Source organism: Anthonomus grandis, chromosome 6 (assembly GCF_022605725.1).
Source record: "Anthonomus grandis grandis chromosome 6, icAntGran1.3, whole genome shotgun sequence".
Classification (NCBI taxonomy): domain Eukaryota; kingdom Metazoa; phylum Arthropoda; class Insecta; order Coleoptera; family Curculionidae; genus Anthonomus; species Anthonomus grandis.
In genome coordinates, this window is record NC_065551.1 from 10,069,056 (window position 1) to 10,089,425 (window position 20,370).

General features: G+C 30.6%; 2 protein-coding genes across 6 annotated transcripts in view; one reads left to right on the top strand and one right to left on the bottom strand.

Moving 5' to 3' along the window:
- Positions 1 to 20,370, top strand: part of LOC126738054 (gamma-aminobutyric acid receptor alpha-like) — a 332,395-nt gene that overhangs the window by 198,543 nt on the left and 113,482 nt on the right. The gene's annotated exons all lie outside the window — the stretch shown is intronic.
- On the bottom strand, positions 487 to 20,255 carry LOC126738055 (uncharacterized). The gene is made up of 2 exons (XM_050443230.1): positions 17,429 to 20,255; positions 487 to 1,077 (listed from the first exon to the last, which is right to left on the bottom strand). The coding sequence occupies exon 1, from the start codon at positions 19,700 to 19,702 to the stop codon at positions 18,182 to 18,184; it is 1,521 nt and encodes a 506-aa protein (XP_050299187.1). The 5' UTR covers positions 19,703 to 20,255; the 3' UTR covers positions 487 to 1,077; positions 17,429 to 18,181.

The window sequence follows — 20,370 nt, forward strand, 5'->3', positions numbered from 1 at the left end:
TGATCGGATTTTTGCATTAGCTTTGTTATGCAACGATGTATTGTTGCGCCGTTTTTTATTTGGCGGCATACGCGGACCTTTCTTTTGAATCGTAATGTGATTATGAAAAAAATAGGACTTAATTAATCTACTTATTAAAATCCTACACCGGTACTAAATATGAATCAAACACAAAAAGGATGTAAAAGCACACCCGCTTTTACCCATAAATTTGACAAACGTTTAGGATAAGTTTTTGTAGTTGAAAAAAAATAATTAGGTGTGTGGTAGTAGTAGTATGGATAGTAATACCTCGAAATGTACATTAATAAAATTTGTGCTTTATATAATTATATTAAAATTGACCAAATTCTTAGCCTAAGATCTTTATAAATAAAATTTAAAAGAAATGGGTAGAATAGGTATATTTTTTATGTTTAACATTTATGTTGAATATCCAAATATTATTTTTACGCCCACCCTAAAACCAAACTCACGAGCCCCCACTGCCGAACTATGCAAGACTCCAAATTATGCAAGATAGTATACCGATTTTAGCCAAAGATGAACTATAAGTCAAATTATGTACACATTTCTAATACACTCTAAGCACAGAAAGAGATAATAGGTCTTAATCAGAAATGTTATTATGTCTTTAATCGTAAAGTTATAAATGTTTAATAATGACAACAAAAATTATTATATTTGAACGTATGCTGTGTTAAAGTATTATTCATTTCGAAATTTAATATTTAAATATTGCGCCATGTAATATGGTACAACATTCGCTTAGTCAAATTTCCAAAATTGGGCCAATGGTGGAGCCATTCATACAAAATTAATAAGTGAAGTATCTGGAAATAGCCGGTCGGCTTGGGATTTAGTGGCCGGAGATCGACACAACCACGAAAGCAAGATACACCAAGGTAGTCCTTTTATATGATTATTCGAGTTTTCACCGATGGCGTGGTCTGTTCCTTTTTCAAATTTTAAACTTATTAATTTAATTAATTTTTCCTTATTGTAAGGGAGCCTTGGATGCTAAATTTGCAGTTACTAAAGCGTCATGGGGACCTATTGGATTGAGAGAATCAGGTCCTAAAACGAAAAAAAGTTTATGTTAAATTTGCCATTTTAGCTGGGAAGAATGTACAAATCTTCAATAACGTAAAAAAAATAATTACATAAAAATATTTCAGCACTTGAGATATTCACAGTGTACAGGTGCTATGTCTTTCTGATAACCAATAGATATTAATCTGTCGAATAGTGAGCGGAACGTTTTCGTAAAAAGAGGTAGGAAAAAGAAAAGAAAAAAAAGTTATTCGAGTGTGTGAGATATTCAGCGGGGATGTTAAGTGAACCCAAAAAAGTGTCATATTCAAATATCTGATGATTTGGACGGGACCAAAAGTCATGACCGATTTTTGAAGATGTATAAAAAAATGCGATCTTGAAATACTCGAGCGCGTCCGATTTTTATACAGACGGTTCAAGTTGATGTCCTGGTCGTCTTAAACGATAATCTGACAATTATATGGAGAAACATTGTTAATCTGATAATTAGAAAAAAAAAATTTTATTACTGGATGTAATCAAACAATATACAGTTATCTGTATAATTCTATCATTTATTACTAAAAACTAGATAAAAAAGTATAAAAAATAAGTATCCTAATCTTCATCCTCACTGGATTCCTCTAAAAAGTTGGTTAAACTTGATAAATTTCTTCGTCATCTCGTGTTTCTGTAAGTAAACATGGATATGAATTTTTTAATTTATTTTATATTGTACTATTAAAAGAAAAACGTACCTGAATGTAAATTTATATCTCCTAAAATGTCAGGTACTATGACGATATCTTCCTTTGCTTCTAGATTTTTCTTTCTTGTTGGTTGGCTACCAACAAACCAAGTCGGTAACCAAACCAAAAAACTAAACCATTTTTTTTTCTACACAAAATACATTTTACACTTACATCACATATTATTGTAATGCATATAAAGTTTATTGCATTAAATCGTTTTAATACAAGAAACAAAAATGGGCCGTACTATTGTGATCACCAGAAATGGCATCATGGCGGCAGACGATATATCTCAAACTATAGTACATATTGTATGCAACTCAGAAACTATACTAGTGCAGCAATTAGAGCAGAAAAAAAAAGCATTTTACAGGAATACATTTAAAAACTGTAATACTAGGAGAAATGGAATGACTTAAATAAACTATTACATTCCAAGCAAAAACAAATACCAGAAGCCTTAAAGAATGTTGATGAGTAAAATAAATATTTTATTAAGAGCAGTTATATTTCTTGTAAAATCTATTTGGAAGAAATAGTTTTTTATACTAATAATCCTGTACCAATATTAAATAATAAATAATAAGTGATATTTGCAAAATTACACTAAATATTAGATCAAAGGATTTTGGAGTGGATAATCTTAATATAACTTTAGTTAATCTCTGTTGTCCTTATCTAACCCTTTATATAGTGCATATACCTAATAAGTGTATAATTAAAAACTACTTTTCTAAAATTTGGAAGGCAGCATTTGTATTGCCTTTTCCTAAAGTGGACAATCTAACTAGTTTTAGTAAGTTAAGATCTCTCTTCTTTTACTGATTCTCCCAACCTTTCCAACATTTCTTAAACGTATTCTTGACTTTCAAATACGCGAATATCTTAATGAAAATGATATTTTACCACTCAAACAATAATCAACAAGAATTATAGTTGTGCCTCTGCAATGTCTGATGTAATTGATGACATATTAAGAGCGCGTGATAACAATAGGATTAAGGCATTGGTCCTGTTGTATCACTCGAAGGCTTTAAATTTTGTGGGTCATAAAATGTTAAAGTTAATTTTTTAGTTTATCGGGTTTTTTTTTACGATGCTGTTGATTGGCTTAATATGCAGAATCAGAGAATACAGAGAATACTTTAAAGAAAATAAATTAAATGCCAAAATTAATGGTTTGGACATTTTAAGTAGACCAATAAGCGTCATAAAATGTATAAAGTCATAAAATGCAATAAAAACTATTTTTCCGTGATTACTTAATTAAAAATTAAAACTTTCAACGCATTCATAGCAACCTATTTTAAAACTTAAAAAAAATATTTTTTCAATGAGTATAAAGCAAACAGTAGCAAATAGAATATTATTATTTTTTTTAGAATATTATTTTCTATCGAAATATGTAATAATATACTAGGTGTCCCATTTAAAATAAGAAAGTTGGTGTCTCTTCCTGATAAACCGAAAGCGATGGTAAACAATAGAATATGTCAAAAGATGCTCTTATAAATATTGTATCGATATACCAAATTTCACATTGTTTATGTTGAAAAATAAAAAAGTTATTAAGTGTTCCTGCTTTTCTGTGTCACCCGGTATATTGCGTTACGCTATATAATATTCATTGCTAAATTATGTAATAACCTGAATTGGTGGAGTGATTGTATTGATTGATTGTATTAATTGAGTTGGTAATTAATGCAATCCCTAATAATACCCAACTCAGTATTGAAGAAAAGGATAAGGTTACCAAAGTAATTCCTCTCAACCTCATAACTTAGCCGGGCATGAGACACCCCACCAAATATCCAATTTGTTACTGTAAATTTTAAAATATATATAAGATTATACTTTATTATACGATTACTCAAAAAAAGAAAGTAAAAAACTTAAGTGCACAATTGGAAAACCCGATATAATACAAGATAGGCAAAAGAATTTCATGATTTATGAGGTCAAAAGTCTTTCTATAGTCTAGCAAAATAAGAGCACTAAATTTATACTCATCCCACGCTTAAAAGATATCATCAGTTACGGCTGTTAGCTGTACATGGAACAAGCTCACCCGCTCGACAATTCAGAGCAGAACTGGCTAATTTTAATTGCAATCCTTATAACATACCGGGTGGTGGGTCGCCGAGCGGAATATAGGAAAACCCATGTAAATTTTAAGGGGGTCATTTATTGGCTTACATTTTATAGAAAAAATGTAAAATATCTTTCTGAAGAGACCAATCTAGCAAACCCTCGTGCAAAGTTTCAAAAAATTTTAATAGGCGAATCTTGCAAAATTACCAAATTTTCGGTTCAGGTAAAACCAGACACCAGCCACCAGCAAACAATTTGTTATAAGGCTTTGTCAAATCTGACGTACAGCCGAATACAAGAAATTTTTTTTTTCGTTTTATGAATCTCACAATCATACATTCAAAGTCAGATACGTTAACATTACTTTTTTATCTATACTTTAATTTAATATAACGTTGAAGTTAAACTAATAAGAATTATTATTATCGATTATTAAAAAAATAATTTTATCATACTTAGAAATGAATTAAACCAATAGCAGTATCTGAAATATTTTCAATTTATTTTCCCATCAAGCCTATCTGGTCCATTTCAACCATTAAACCTATTGTTAGTAAATTCGAGTCCAAAGACACTGCAATAAATAATTGTAAATGTTTAACTCAGAAGATCGAAAATAGATCCGAAAAAAGAAAGAACAGAACTATATAAAATTTTTTTCAAATACTTTAAAAAGTGTTGGAAGAATGCTTATTGAGCGCAGATCTTTCAACTCCTTAGGTTGCGATATTTTAGGCAAAAGTGTGACGTAAGCATGCTTCAACATATCTGAAAAATATGATTTAGTAATACATTTATTTATTATATGAAGTAAAAAAGGAATCATAAATGGACATCAAAACTGAATCATTGTCGTATTAAGGTTGTCGCATCCGTATTCTTTGCATCTTATGAATAAAATAATTCTCATTAACTCTTGCTCTGTCACAACCCTCAAACTAAAAATATTTTAAGCATTATTTTTAAGATAATTTATATAAAAGTCAAGTAGACTTGGAATGCATCTTTGCTTATTTTTTTTGTAATATTAAGTTTTTTTAGCTCAGCTCATGTTTCCTTACAAGATAAATTATCGTTAAATTTAGTTCTTAAAAAAACCTTTTTTTCTTTGCGAAGAGCTGCTGTTGTAAAATTTCGTAATTGTTTGTAATATGCGTAGTGATCTGGGTTTTTTGAAGTTTTAATTTTTTTTAAAGTTTTGTTTTCTTAATAAAGATAATTCCTAATTAGAAATCTTCTAGTTAATTTTTGAAGATTTCTGATATTTTCCGTAATCAAGAAAGCATATTTATAGTTTCTATTATGTTTAAATACCTTTAAGGGAACGTGCCTATCAAAAAGTTCTTTTAGTGTAGTGTAAACAAAGTTTACTTTGTCGACTATATCCATTCATAGTGTAAATATTATGCCAAGGTAATAATTTAAAATCGTTTTGAATGTTGGTAAGATTTTTGTTCTTAAAAGAATGAAAAGAGAAACATACTGGTCGTTGTTGTTCCACTTGAAATTTAATTTTTGAATATACCGGAAGATGGTCAGACAGGGACACGTTTTGGACACCAGCGTCTTCAATATGCTCAAAATTTGTGAAAATAAGGTCAATGAGTTATCGAAGAAGAGGTTATATGAGTAGGTTCGTTAATTATTTGAGCAAGATTAAAAGTATCCACAAGTGATTCTAAACGTTTAGTGGAATTGGTGGAGTTTAGAAAATTTATATTAAAGTCGCCAGTGCATATTATATTTTCAGATACCGTGTATAGGTTGGCCAAAACATCTAAGTGTGAAAAAAAATATATATAAATTACTATTTGTTGGCCTGTAGTTATTTCCTATTATGAAGTGATTATTGCTTGAAGTAACCTTTATCTAAATTTTTTCAACAAAATCAAGAATTACTGTACAATAAAACTTGAAATTTAATATTTGATTTTACGTAAAAAGTGACACCACCCCCTCGCCTTGTTTGTCTATCACACATCGCAATATTATAATTAGTAATATTTATATCAGTACTATTAATTCCTGAGTGTAACTATCTAGTAACTGAAATCTTTCAGTTACTGCTAAAATATCTACATTAAAATCAAGAACATACTCTTTAAAATTTGAGAAATTTGCCAGTAAAGATTGTAAATTGGAATGGAAATAATAGGCGAAATTTAAGCGAAGGAAAAAGGATCTAAAGGAGTTGATTTGTATCAATCAAAATAATGAAAAAGAAATTGAGGTAAATACAGAGATATGCTCGCCTTTCGACCACTGTTGCCTAGAATATAATAAAGTACCAAATTTATTACAAATACAACCCGAAAACCACACCAATTACGGTAATTTATTACCGTAATATTTATTTATAATGGTTTACCATTAACTCAACAAAATAAATTAAAGTGGGGCAACAAATTACGTAACAAAAACAAATTTACCTACATAACCATAATAATGTTAATATTAATTTAAAAGGAAAACAGAGCTTTCCCAATTTACAGCACAAATTATATGTGATAGTGTAAATATAGTTACCCCAAGTAAAAAAAACAATTAAATAAAAATTCATAAAATAATATTCATTCAAATTTTGCTCATTTGAGAAAAAAAATATATATAAAATAGTTAATAGTTAGTTAATATATAAAGAAAAATAATTCTAAAAAATGCAACCGTATAAACCCTGCAAATATATAAGTAACAATAATAGTAACAAAAATAGATTAGATCAATATTTTTATTTTTTTTTTATCAAAGATAACTTACTTTACAATATCTACGGTCTATCTATAGAGAATCCAAATCGTCTTTGTTCTCAATGTGAACAATACCACTTCTACTTTTCCTACACATCTTTCCGTTTAGACACCAAGCATTTTTATACGAAAATTTATTAATGGCCGCCGATAGCAGTGATAAACGAAACTTTGTAAGATCTTCGTTCAATTATATACCGGTTGATTTCAGGAGTGCCCGGCATTTTAAAATTGACCTCCGTTCGATATCATTGTAAAAGGATACTAATCATTGATTTTGAGTTTTTGTTTGTTGTTGAATACGTCCAAAACTTTTTCGCGCAGATTCTCGTTTTCTTGGTAGATAAGTCCGAATATTCTCACATTGAGCCTGCGCCATGCCTGTTCCTGCTTTTCTAGGTTCTGTTCAAGCGTTTCAATTTTTTCCTAGAGACTGGATATAATTTCTGCTTGTTCTTTTAGCCGCTTTTCAAATTTTTCCTCAAGTTTTTTGGTCACTTTTTGAACCAAATTGTCGAGAAATTGGTCACTAAAACTACTATTTAATCTTTTCAATATCTGCAGCTGTCAAACCCATTGTAAACAAACGGCCACAATGTAGCGGTACTACAATATACAGAAAACACAGGATAAAGATATTAAGATTAGGTATTAACTTTACACGTTCCACTATAGTAGAGTTCTTCTGGATGACTTTTGTAATTTAGAATACTATTGTTCGCCGTTTATTTAGTAAAAAAAATTAATAAAAGGCAGCAGCCGCAACGAGTATAATATGCTCACACATGCAGCGCCATCGTCACTCATATTAGAAGCATTTTTTCTTACAATGACAATTTATTAAATTTAGTATAAAGAGAAGATCCAGACTTAATATTTATTAATGAAACTTGGTGAAAGCCAGATACATTTTCTAACTTGAATGATTCCATTTTTATTTAGGAACGATCTTAATGATAGCTATGGGGATGTGATAAAATGTGTCAAAAAAAATATAGTATTTAAAACTTTAAAGATTTTTTTATCTCAAAATATTCAATACAGAAATATAGAAATAGGTGATATACAATATATTATTATTTATTGTAACTCTGGTAACAATTTAAGCATTGACATTTTAAATGAAATTATATCAGTAATATTTCTAGTGCTGTAGATCTGTTAATTTCTAGTGGAGCCCTGGTTGTAAAGACGTCGTGGTTTACAATTCAGGATTGTGGTAACAGCGACCATTTTCTTATGTCTTTCCTTTAAACACATATATAGCAATAAATCGGATAACAATTTTATCAGTATATGAAATTAAAAATTAAAAAAAAGCTTACTGAGGAGCTTACCATATATCTGGTTCTCATTATAATTTAAACTATGACGAACTTTTAAATACTATAAGCTCTATCGTTGAGCAGGTTATACCTTTAAAGTAGTGTGGAAAGATTAAAAAAAAAAGGAAATCTCTAATAGGAAAGCGAGTGCTCATTATGGATAAAAGATAGAAAACTAGCTATTAAAAAATTCAATGAACATCCCTGAATCAAAAGCTCAATTTTGACAAAAAAAAATTACTAGACAAAAATTAAGAATAAGGAAAAAAGAAAAATTTATTAAATGTTTTGAATCCCTCATCAAAATTCAAACATAAACTATGTATGGCAAAAAAATAAAAAGTTCAATAATAACTCAAAACATAACAGATTTAATCAGACAATATGTAATGATCTAAAATTATCAATTCTAAGAAATATGTCTGTCATTAACATTGACCCAAATTTTGTGACCTTACCCCTAAATGAAAATAAAAATGTCCCTTTGTTTAGTATGAATGAACTAAATAATGCATTAAATAAAAAAAATCTTCTCCAGGTATAGATGATATATCATATTTTATGTTTAAATACTTACCACCTAAAGCTAAAATAATTTTACTATAACATATATAATATGTTATAGCATATATAATATGTTATAGCATATATAATAAAATCTTGATAAAGGAAGAGAAAATTCCTTTTGCATGGAAAAAATTCAATATAGTGTATTGGTTGAAGCCTAATAAAGATCAATCATTGCCGGAAAATTACACACCTATTGTTTTGTCATGTGGTGCTAAAATTTTGGAGATGATGATTAAAAATAGATTAGATTGGAAAATGGAAAATACCCTAAGATTTTCAAATAATCAGCTAGGATTTCGAAAAGGCAGAGGTATTTATAACAACATGCTCTTCTGAACTTTGTTTATTTTTGAGGCTTTTTAATCATCACAATCCGTTATTACGGTCTTTCTAGGCATTAAATCAGCATATGATAATGTTGATATTTACAGATTATATAATAAACTACTAGATTTAGGGACATCTAAACAATTATGCAAAACCATCTTTAACTTATTAAAAAATAAGCTGTTGTACAGTAAAAGTAATGATTCATGAAAAGTAATGAAAGTTGAGTCCAATGCTGTTTAATTTGTACATTTCTGACGTTTTTCAGTTGGATCTGGGAGAACTTATTCTAATAAGACATGTGGATGATCTCGCAGTCTTTATTAAAGGAAAACTTGTTAATTCAATAGTGAACAGTATTAACTTTTCATTAAAAAAAAATAATGATTTTCTTAAAGTGAATAAACTAGCTATTTCAATTGATAAACGTAAGGCAATTTGGTTTACCAGAGGTAGTAGGAGAGATACCCCCCCACCTATTGTCATGAACAATACAACCATTTTCTTTAATAGGCAAGCTAAATACTTAGGTATTAACCTAAAGAAAAATTTAAAATGGAATATACACATAGAATCCATTATGAATAAAGCAAAAAAATCCCTCAATGTTCTTAGGGCTTTATGTAGAATTTTGTGGAGAGCTGATCCAAATACTTTATTAACCGCATTTTTCGCATTGGTTAGGTGTCAATTAGATTTTGTTTCAATCTATCTAAAATCATGTAGTGCAAGGGCACTTAATAAATTGTAGTATTTTTTTGAGGGATTACGCATCTGTTTGGGGTGCATGAGGTCTATACCAAGAGCTGCATTACTAACGGAAGCAGCGGTGGTTGATTTGGAATGTAGAAAAAAACTTCTGGCCCTTGGAAAATGGTTTCTAAACTTTTAATGATTACCAATTATCCTATTACTGAATTATTGAATATTATACGTATAAAAATCATACTTAGGCCAAAATTCTGGCATGACAGATGTATCCCATATTTAGTACTCGCCTATTAACAATTTCGGCCTCACATTAATTCGCTCTATAGGGGTTTGGCTTTTCCGTGCTATGAATTTCCTTTTAATACTTTAACTGATCCTCTAAAAACCATATAACTTAATATGGAAAAAGGAGATATGATGATAAAATAAATGTTTGTAGCAGAAACCAAAGCCTTGAGAAATCAATGTGTTTTTGTGTTTTCTGATGCTTCCAAAAAAGGTAACAGGGTGGGCTGTGGAATTTCTATCCCAGAATAATATTTTAAATTTTCATCCAGGCTGCCTCACTGTCTAAGTATTTAAAAAGCAGAAGTAATCGGAGTCATTAAAAAATATAAATAATACTATTGCTTTTTTCCTATTCGAAAGTTTAGTGGTAACCTTTTTTTGGCCAAAACAGATTACTGGATTCTAACTACAAGGCACCTTATAGATATGGAGGCGGACACACTGGCTAAAATTAAAACCAGTCTTAACGTTCCCAGAAAAATCCTTATAGACATACAGGAGTTCTTAATGTTTTAAAAGAAACAAATTTAAGAAGGTTTAAAGAAGCATGGAATTTGGTAATTAGCAGAAAAAATCATAGCCAGGCTTAAATACAGTCAATCTTTCCTAACAAAAATGGTTTTCTTAATTAAATTATAAGGATAGAAGACACATTACCACTATTAATAGAATGCAAACTGGTCATTGTCTGACTAATTCTCATCTTTATAAAATTAAAGTGAAAGATAATCCCTTATGTGGCTATGAGGCTATAGATGACTTAAATCATTTTTTTTTGAATGCCCTATGTATCAAAACTCAAATGCAGATCTATATAAAACACTGGTTTAAAAAAAAAAGATTTCTTCCATTTCGATGGCTGACGTTCTGTTTGTTTCTAAAGATAAAACGATTAAAATAATCATGCATTTTATCATCCTAAATAAATTAAAAATATAAATGCTCAATTATCTACCAACCATTTTTTATTTCTAATATATTTCCCTTATTATCTAGAGTGCTTTTATGTATCCTGCTTCCATATGTTGAGCTACTAACAAATTTACTTCTATGAATTATTATATAGAATAGTTATAGTATAAATTAAATTCTGTCTTAAGCTACGTAGATTAAGGAAGAAGCCAGAGGTCCCTATGTTCCAGACTCAGACGGCTAGGGGTCTCGGACAAAGCGTGCTGGCGATTGCCTAGCAGCAAAGCCATTAATACAGCAAGCCAAGTCTACTTTTGAAAAATCTAGAATAATTATTTATTGTGTTTGTTTTCTCTTAATAAAATATGGGAAATAAAGTAATACAATTAGTTCTTATATTTTCTAGTACACTTCCAATTATAGGGTAAATACCAAAGGTCTTTTCCCCTAATAAGGAATAAGACATAAAAACAAAATAAAAGGATAATGCAGCAATTGATTCCCTAAATTATTCACAGAATGGATGAGGACAAATAGCTATGAAATTTTCCATCACACCAGACAGTCTCTGACCGCCGCCTGTTAGACAATACTGAGTGAATTGTATAATTGTGGAGTTTCAACAATAAAGACATGAAATGGAATAGTGCGATAAGTGACCTGTGTACCAAATTAAAAATTATTCATATTATCACTCTTTTGTATCATAAAGTGAATTTACTTTGCATATTTAAATTAGATAGAAGGTTTTCTATTTGTAATTTTATTGGATATAATAATAATATTATAAATTTTAATTAATTAAATGCATTATAATACTGACCATAATACTACATAAATAAATGATGATCCATGTGAAAAAAATAAGTAACAGTAACATTACCCCCTTCCTCTGATGAAAATTTCGAAGAAATTTTAAGATTATACTTTACTTAGTTCACTGAAACTCTCTCAGAACAATGATATGCAAGTGCTATAAGTATTGCTTTTTTGTAGATTTCTTTCTACGCTTGGACTGATCTTCCAACTGAGTTCAATCCTCTTTTAAATCTTGTACATTCCATTTACCCAAACTCTTACCTTTGTCTTGGACTATTGTCTAAAAGATTATAGTCCCTTTTCCATACATATTGACCCTCTTTAAATTGTACTAGTCTATGCCTTAAATTATATTTAAGTGTTGATTTTTAATGAGCCTGTTCTAATTCCACACATACAGTGTGGCCCAAATTGGGTGTACATGTATGGGTATCTTGGAAACTATAAGAGAAAATTGGCTAAATGGAGAAGGTTGTAGGGCATTTAGTTACCAATTTAGTGCCGCTTTCAGAACGATTTTATCTTTTTCCTATTTTGAAATATTTGGAAAAAATCAAAAAGTTACATTTTTAAAAAAGGGCTATATTTTTTTTATTTCAACATATTTTTAAAATCTGTAAAAACATTATTGGGACAACTTTTTAATGATAACGCATACCTGATTTCAGTTTTTGTTTTCGACGTTTCAGTTTTGAGATTCCATCCTCAACTTTTTTTTTCTTATAGCGGCCATTTTGTTTTTTTGCTAAATTAAAAAGATCTTTTTTTTTTCTTTAAAATTAAGCATAACACTATGAAAATATTTCATTCTTATGTAAAAAAGTTACAAAGTTCATTTTTCGCGGAGTTGGCCATGAATGCGAAGGCCACGGAGGCCATTTGTCGTATAAACAATTATTATTGGTTAATGATTTAGCGTCATTTTCTGACAATTCTGCAAAATATTATTCATTTAATTTAACTTTTTATCTTGTTTGCTAGTTCTTATCTTGTTAATTTTTTTGTTCTTCTTCTTGTTAGTGTTAAATAGTTTTTTCGTATCTAGTTGTTTTCGTTTGTATTTAGTGAGTTTTGTTTAAATTTTTAATTTCCGACCATGGCTGTTATATTACATGTAAATATATTATAAATAAATATATTATATTACATGGAATGTTATATTACATGTAGTTGGAATAGGAATGTAATAGGAATGCGAATCTTGTAATCGCCAGATATTTGGAACTGTATCCTGAGAGACAACAGCCAGGTCCAAGACTATTCGCTAGGCTTGTCATGAACCTTAAAACTCTGGTAAGGTTTGAAATACCAGGGCAAGAAAATTATTAAAGAGACAATGCAGCCATTCAAAGAGTCCTTAAAAAAATAAATATCGTCTATATAAGCCTAGTATTGTTCAAGGTTTAAGGGATACAGACTACCCAAGACAATTAGAATTTTCAACCTGGTTTGTAAGGCAATGTCAAGAAATACTTAATTTCAGCAGGAAAATTATTTGGACCGACGAGAAATTTTTTAGAAACTGCGGAGTATGCAGCAGGCATAATCGTTATTTTTGGGCTACTGAAAATTTTCATGAAGTGGCTCAACGTATGCTACAAGTGAGATTTGGATTTAATGTATGGTGTGGTATGCACAGCAAGTTAACCACACCACAAAATTATTTTCAAGTAAAATGCTAGAATTGTTCTTAGATAATCACCTTATTGGGCCCTTTATTTATAACCAAACAGACAGGTCAAGATATTTAAAGGTTTTTGAAGAGCAGATATTACCTGCCGTGAGAGCTATAATATCTGAAGAACAAATACGAAGTGTTACGATACGAAGTAGTTAATTGTTTTATTTAGAAATTACGTAAACGTTTAAGTTAGCAAGTTAGTAAGTTACTAATAATTGTGTACGGCAAAATGCCAGATAAAGTCATGGTCAACTCAGCGAAAAATAAACTATTTAATTTTTTGATGTAAACATAATAAAATATTTTCATAAAGTCTTATTAATCACTTTAATGGAAAAAAAGGTCTTTTTCATTTAACAAAAAAAAACAAAATGGCCGCTTTAAGAAAAAAAGAAATTAAGGATGAAATCTCAGAACCGAAACGTCGAAAACAAAAACTGAATTTAGGTATGCATTGTCCTTAAAAAGTTATCCTAATAATGTCTTTACAGATTTAAAAAAATACGTTGAAATAAACAAAATACAGCCCTTTTTCAAAAATGTAACTTTTTGATTTTTTCCAAACATTTCAAAATCGGAAAAAGATATAATCGTTCTGAAAGGAGCACTAAATTGGCAACTAAATGCCCTACAACTTTCCCCATTTAACCAATTTTCTATCTCTTATAGTTTCCAAGATACACATACATGTACACCCAATTTGAGCCACACTGTATATGACACCATAATTTTAGTGACTGCTGATGATTTCTTAAGATATTCTTAAAGCCCAAGATAACTTAAGATTTGAAATAAATTCATCCCAACGTTTTTGATTACTATCAATAAAGGAACGAATCATTCTTTTTATGGCTCTATTGTATCTTTCAGTAAAATTAGGTGATGGATTATAAAGTGGATTAGTTAAGAAAGTAATATTGTAATCTTTTAATAAGTTTTCAAACTCTTTTGATCTATACTCTAAGAGTCGGCAACGCCCCTTGAGATTTACTTCTTGAAAATGTTTAAAAGCAGAGTTTTTTGGAAAGTTTAATAAGTAAAAAAGATATTCTAATAATAAATATAGTGCAATCTTTACCGGCTATTGAAGGCAAGTTCCATTCTTATGTTTTTACTTGTAAAACAGTAAGTGCTTAATTTGCATGTTACTTTTTTTTGGCGGTGTTCAAGCATATTTGTAATAACAATTATCTGGGATTCCGATTCCCACTGCTTACTGTGCAGCGAAACTTTTGGTGATCGCCTTGCAACGTTGCCAGTTTATGCTCAAACTGCTTGCATTAGAAAGAGCTCAACATGGCTCCGGGTGTATATGTGGATACATGCTGTGAGTGTAGCGACAATTTCATTATTAATAACAAGCAGATTAAATGCAGTGGTTGTTCGGCTAACTCTTACGTGCAATGCTCTGGTATAAAGGATTCATGGTTAAAAATTGTTGTTGATACACCAAACCTACATTAGCTGTGCAAAAAATGTACTGAAAATGTTACAAAGGCTTTTAAGGGCAACGCAGTCGATGCTCAAAATACTATTTTGAAAATAAAGGTTTCTTCTTTGTAGCAGGAGCTTGAGTTAACGAATAGGTTATTAAAAAACTCTAAATATATCCTTTAACTTGCAGAAAACAATTTTAGATTCCCTTGAGAGTAATGAAAATAATAAGTTAAAAACTAAATTATTACCTAATAATAGTAGCACTTCTAACAAATCACCTAACAACAAATATAGTGATATCGTTAAAGCAAATTCTTTTGTCTTAATTGTTAAAAGTAACAACGAGAATACCAAGCAGGATGATGTTTTAAATGGCATTACACATTCCGTTAATCCGGGTTAGATTAAAGCTTGCATAAACAATACAACAAAAATTCGTGGTGGAGTTGCAGTACACTGTCAAGGCAATAATAGATCGCTGCAAGCGTTAAAAACTAGTTTAATTGCAAAAATGAGCAAAAAATATATTATTGATCAACCTAAAAAATTTAATCCAAGATTAATCATAAAGGGAGTGCTTTTAGAAGGGTTAGATACACCGGACCAAATAATAGGTAATATAATGTCTTTAAATGATATCTCAGATTAAGCATCTGAAATCAAATATATTACCAAGTTAAAGCAACGCAATAATAAAATTCACCTTATGATTGAAGTTTCCCCGGGACTTCGTAACGCATTCTAGGAATAGGATCGGTTTATGTGGAATGGATCAAGTCAGTTGTGGAGGACTATCTGCCTGTCATTAAATGTTTTCGATGTTGTGCATATGGTCACACCGTAAAAGACTGTCGCGGATAAAAAGACATTTGTCCCAAATGCGGAAAAAATTACAAATTGAAAGAATGTATTTCTGAAGAAAAAATTTTTATTAATTGTGTTAAATTAGATTCTCATAACAAACATAATGTAAAGTCTATCTCTACTAACCACTATAGCTTCGATAAAAATTGTCTTTCCTATCAGAAATATCTTTTAAAGCTTGGATCTCAAATTAATTACGAATAACTTTTTTTACTGGGATAAATAGCTATTTTTATTGTTTTTTTATATACTTTATTTTATATCTATACTTCATAAGAAATGGCTAACAAACAATTAAATTATTATCTAAATGTAGCCAATTTAAATATTAGATCTTTATTGCCAGGTTTTCTGGATTTTCTCAATGTTGTAAACAATAAATATATTATTTTGGGTATAAGTGAAACGTGGCTGAATAAAAAATATATATTAAGCAGTGCGTTTTCTATGTCAGGTTATAATTTTTTTAAAAAGGATAGATTATACAGAGTTGGGGGTGGTGTCTATGTCAGGTCAATGTTTCAGTTCGAAATTGTAAATGTTAATGTTAATAATGTAAACTTTGAATTTATGCTCCTAAATGTTAAAATTGGTATACACAATATTGCAATATTAGAGTTAACTGTTTTTGGTACGTACAATTAATAAATGAACCAATTGGTATAACAAATACTACTGCATCATGCTTAGATCCCATTTTTATTAATACTAAAGATATTTGTCATAAAGTGACACCGTTGTTTCGGGTTTAAGTCATCACAACCAAATACCTTTTTGCACTTTAAAATTAGTAGTTAAAAGACAAAACAAAAATTTATAACCATTCGCAATTTTAAATATTTCAATGAGATATATTTTAGGATCGATTTATCACATATTTACTATCATAATAGTTATTATCTTGAGGACATAAATAATAAAGTTCAGTATTTAGAACAAAATATTAGTTGGTTATTTAATATTCATGCACCCTACAGAACTATAAGAGTCAGTAAAAAGCCAGCTCCCTGGTTGACAGACACCTTATGACTTATTTTAAAGGAACGTGATAAGGAAAGGTCTAGAAACTTTAAATATTAAAACAACCAAGAATAATAACGATTTACCATTTAATATATCTGATCCAAATCAAGTAAATGATTTTTTTGTGAGCGTCTTTAATAAATCTGATAAATGTTTAAACAAAATTAATTTCTACTCCAGTAATAAATTTACCGAGGATAATTTTCATTTTTCTTTCCAAGTTCTCGAAAGAATAGTTTATATAAAGCTATCATCATTTTTAATGTCAAATAATATCCTCCCTTCCCCTCAGTCTGGTTTTAGGAAACATCATAGTACAGCTAGTTCACTTCTAATCGTCACCGATAATATCATGTGAGCTCTTGACAAAGATTTCAGCCATTATAATAGCTCTTGATTTCTCGAAAGCATTTGATGTCATCGATCATGATTTGCTTTTAGCGAAACTGAAATATTATGGCTGTAGTGAGGTTGTTTTGTCGTTTTTTAAAACTTACTTGTGGCGTAAAACCCAGAAAGTGAGGGTGAATAATTAATATTCTGCTTTGAAAAATATAATTTCTGGTTTACATGTTAATACTCTTCTGCAGAGGGGTTATTTATGCATGCTTTATACCAATAAACACATTTAAAATTTTAAAACTAGGAAAAAACTCGTAATGGCTCTTGTTTTATCTATTTTAAATTACTGCCTTATATATAGTTTATTATCCATGCTTAGACCAAATAAATCGTTACCGCCTGCAACGCGTGCAGAATACTTGCTGTAGATTTATTTATTACCTCGGAAAGTTTGATCATGTATCAGACTCTATATTTCAGTTGAGGTGGTTAACGCTACCTTACCTATTCAAATTCTTCACTTCTACTTTTCTTTATTGATTATATGTTAGTCAAAGTCCTGAATATTGGATGGAATTTCAGCTGGTTCTGTGTCTAATTTCTTTTTGTTGTAACTGGATGATGGATTCTTCAATAAAAAATACTTTGGTTGAAGATTTTTAAATCGATTTATTCGGTACACGTTATGGTCAGACAGAGCACCCAAAGCAACAGACATTGACAGGAATAAGACCCACACGACATATCTTTGACAGACAGACTTGACGTAGGGTTGTACAAAAAAAACCGTTATACTTAGGGTTGTGATAAAACAAAATTGTACATACTCCCCCTTTTGAAGGGCACCTTCAAAATATACAAAGTTGAAAAAACATGTAAATCAAAATTACTAAAACTAAATAATTATTCAAAAACTAAAACCCGTCACTCCTCAGGTCAGTAGGCCTGACTTATTAGCTGTCAACTTCTTCTTGGATTGGTAGTGGACACAAATGACGTACGGATCGAGTGGTGGTTCCATTTGTTGTCTGGACTTCGGCTACTCGATGAATTCCATCCTTGCCAGCATGAAGACGTAGGACTCGCCCCAAAGGCCATCTAAATGGAGGTTTGGCATCGTTCTTAATGAGGACCAAGGTTCCATTTTTGATTGTAGTGGGCGATTCTTTCCATTTGTATTGGCGCTGCAGCTGGGAGATGTAATGGCTCGAAAACCGCTTCCAAAATTGTTGGACCAACCTTTGTACATGCTTCTGGTCAGGTCAGGTGACTGGATTTCTCATTAAGCAGGTCAGGTTCAGGAGGATAATATATGGGTCGACCGATGAGAAAATGGGATGGAGTAATAGGAAGGAGGTCATTTGGATTGTCAGATAGGGAAAAGAGTGGCCTGGAATTTAATATTCCCTCTACTTGAATTACCAATGTATTGAGTTCTTCAAAAGTGACATTCCTATTGACAAGAGTTCTTTTCAAATGGTGTTTTGCACTTTTGACAGCAGACTCCCATAACCCACCAAAGTTAGGAGAATATGGGGGAATAAACACCCATTTAATATTGTCATTACTCGTCGAATTAACGATAAAGTTTTGATTTTTATGCAGAAACATGCCAAGGTCTCTTAACTCGTTATTAGCTCCTCGAAAGGTGCTACCATTATCTAAATAGATAGTAGCTGGTAGACCCCTTCTCGCAATGAATCTTTTTAAACATGCTAAAAATGATTCACTTGTTAAATCATTAACGATTTCTAAGTGCACAGCCTTTGTGCAAAAACAAACAAACAATGCTAAATAGCTTTTATCAAGCTTTGCCCCTCTAACTGGTTTATTCAAAATAAAAAATGGACCTGCATAGTCAATCCCAGTAGTCTCAAAAGGAAAACTAGTTTTAATTCTATTATTTGGGAGCCCTCCCATTGGATACACCGCCGGTGTAGGGTTAAATTTAAAACATGTTATACACTTTTTAACAGTTTTCTTGGCTAAATTGCGACCACCAATGGGATAATAAAATTGCCTAACAGATGCAAGCAATAATTGGGGACCAGGATGGAGCAAATATTGGTGTTTGTGTTCAAATATTAATTTAGTAAGTGGATGTTCAGAACTGATTAGAATCGGGTGTTTAAAATTGTAAGGTAAGTACGTAGTTCTTAAACGCCCACCTACGCGCAAAATTCCCCTTTCGTCCATAAATGGAGACAGAGATAAAAGTCTAGGTTTTGTATCTAGATTTTTGTGCTTAGCTAAGATTTTTAACTCTGAGTCAAATGATTTAGACTGGGCCAATTTTATTAACATTATGTTAGCATAATCTAATTCTTCAATAGTCAAGATACCTGTTTTACATTTATTATGCCTTTTGTTTTTTAAATTGTTGAAAAACCGTATACATAATGCCACAACTCTTTTTAATTTTACAAGACTTGAAAATTGAGAAAAAATACTGTCATAATTTGCAGATTTAAAAATAAGAGATTTTCGCTTAATCTCTGGCAGCTCATGCCTAGGTATATTAAAATTCTCTACAGGCCACTCAGAGTTAGAATATTTTAAAAACTCTGGGCCCATCCACCAAATTTTCGCCTTCACCAACTTGTCAGCATCTAAGCCTCTAGAGGCTAAGTCTGCTGGATTGTGGTTTGTATTTATGTATTGCCAGGTATTAATATCAACTAATGATTGTATTTTAGCTACTCGATTGGCAACAAACATTTTTAAAAGACTAGGATCGGTTTTAGTCCAACTAAGTGCTACCTGTGAGTCAGACCACATAAAAATAGACACATTATCTGGGAAAGAAATTGCATTTCTGACTACATTTAATAATTGTGCACCTAGTAAACAAGCACAAAGTTCTAGTTTGGGAATTGTGATTAACTTCAGGGGGGAAACTTTACTTTTGGCACATAACAGTTGACTTTCAAATTGATTATCACTGTTCTTGCAACGTAAATAGATTGAGGCAGCATATGCATCTTTAGAAGCATCACAGAAGCAATGAATTTCTATTAGTGTAAAACTAGATGTCAGCACATTTCTTGGTATAATAAACTGGGCAATACTAGAGAGGCCCTTTTGAAAGTGTAAAAATAGTTTTTCTAACTCTGGTGGAATAGAGCTATCCCAAGAAATGTTAAGAGACCATAATCGTTGAATAATTATTTTAGAAATAATTATTACTGGGCTCAGAAGCCCTAACGGGTCATAAATTTGAGCAATGAAAGATAATATGGATCTTTTCGTAATTGGACCCTTGTCAATTGTAATCTTCTTAATGTTATATTTTAAAATATCTGATTTTGGAAGCCACTGAATGCCCAGTGTCTTACATGAATCACTTTTGTTTAAATTAAAGATACAATTTGAAATATTTGACTTATCAAAATCACTTACTATTTCAAGATTATTTGAAACCCATTTTCTGAGTATAAAGTGACCTG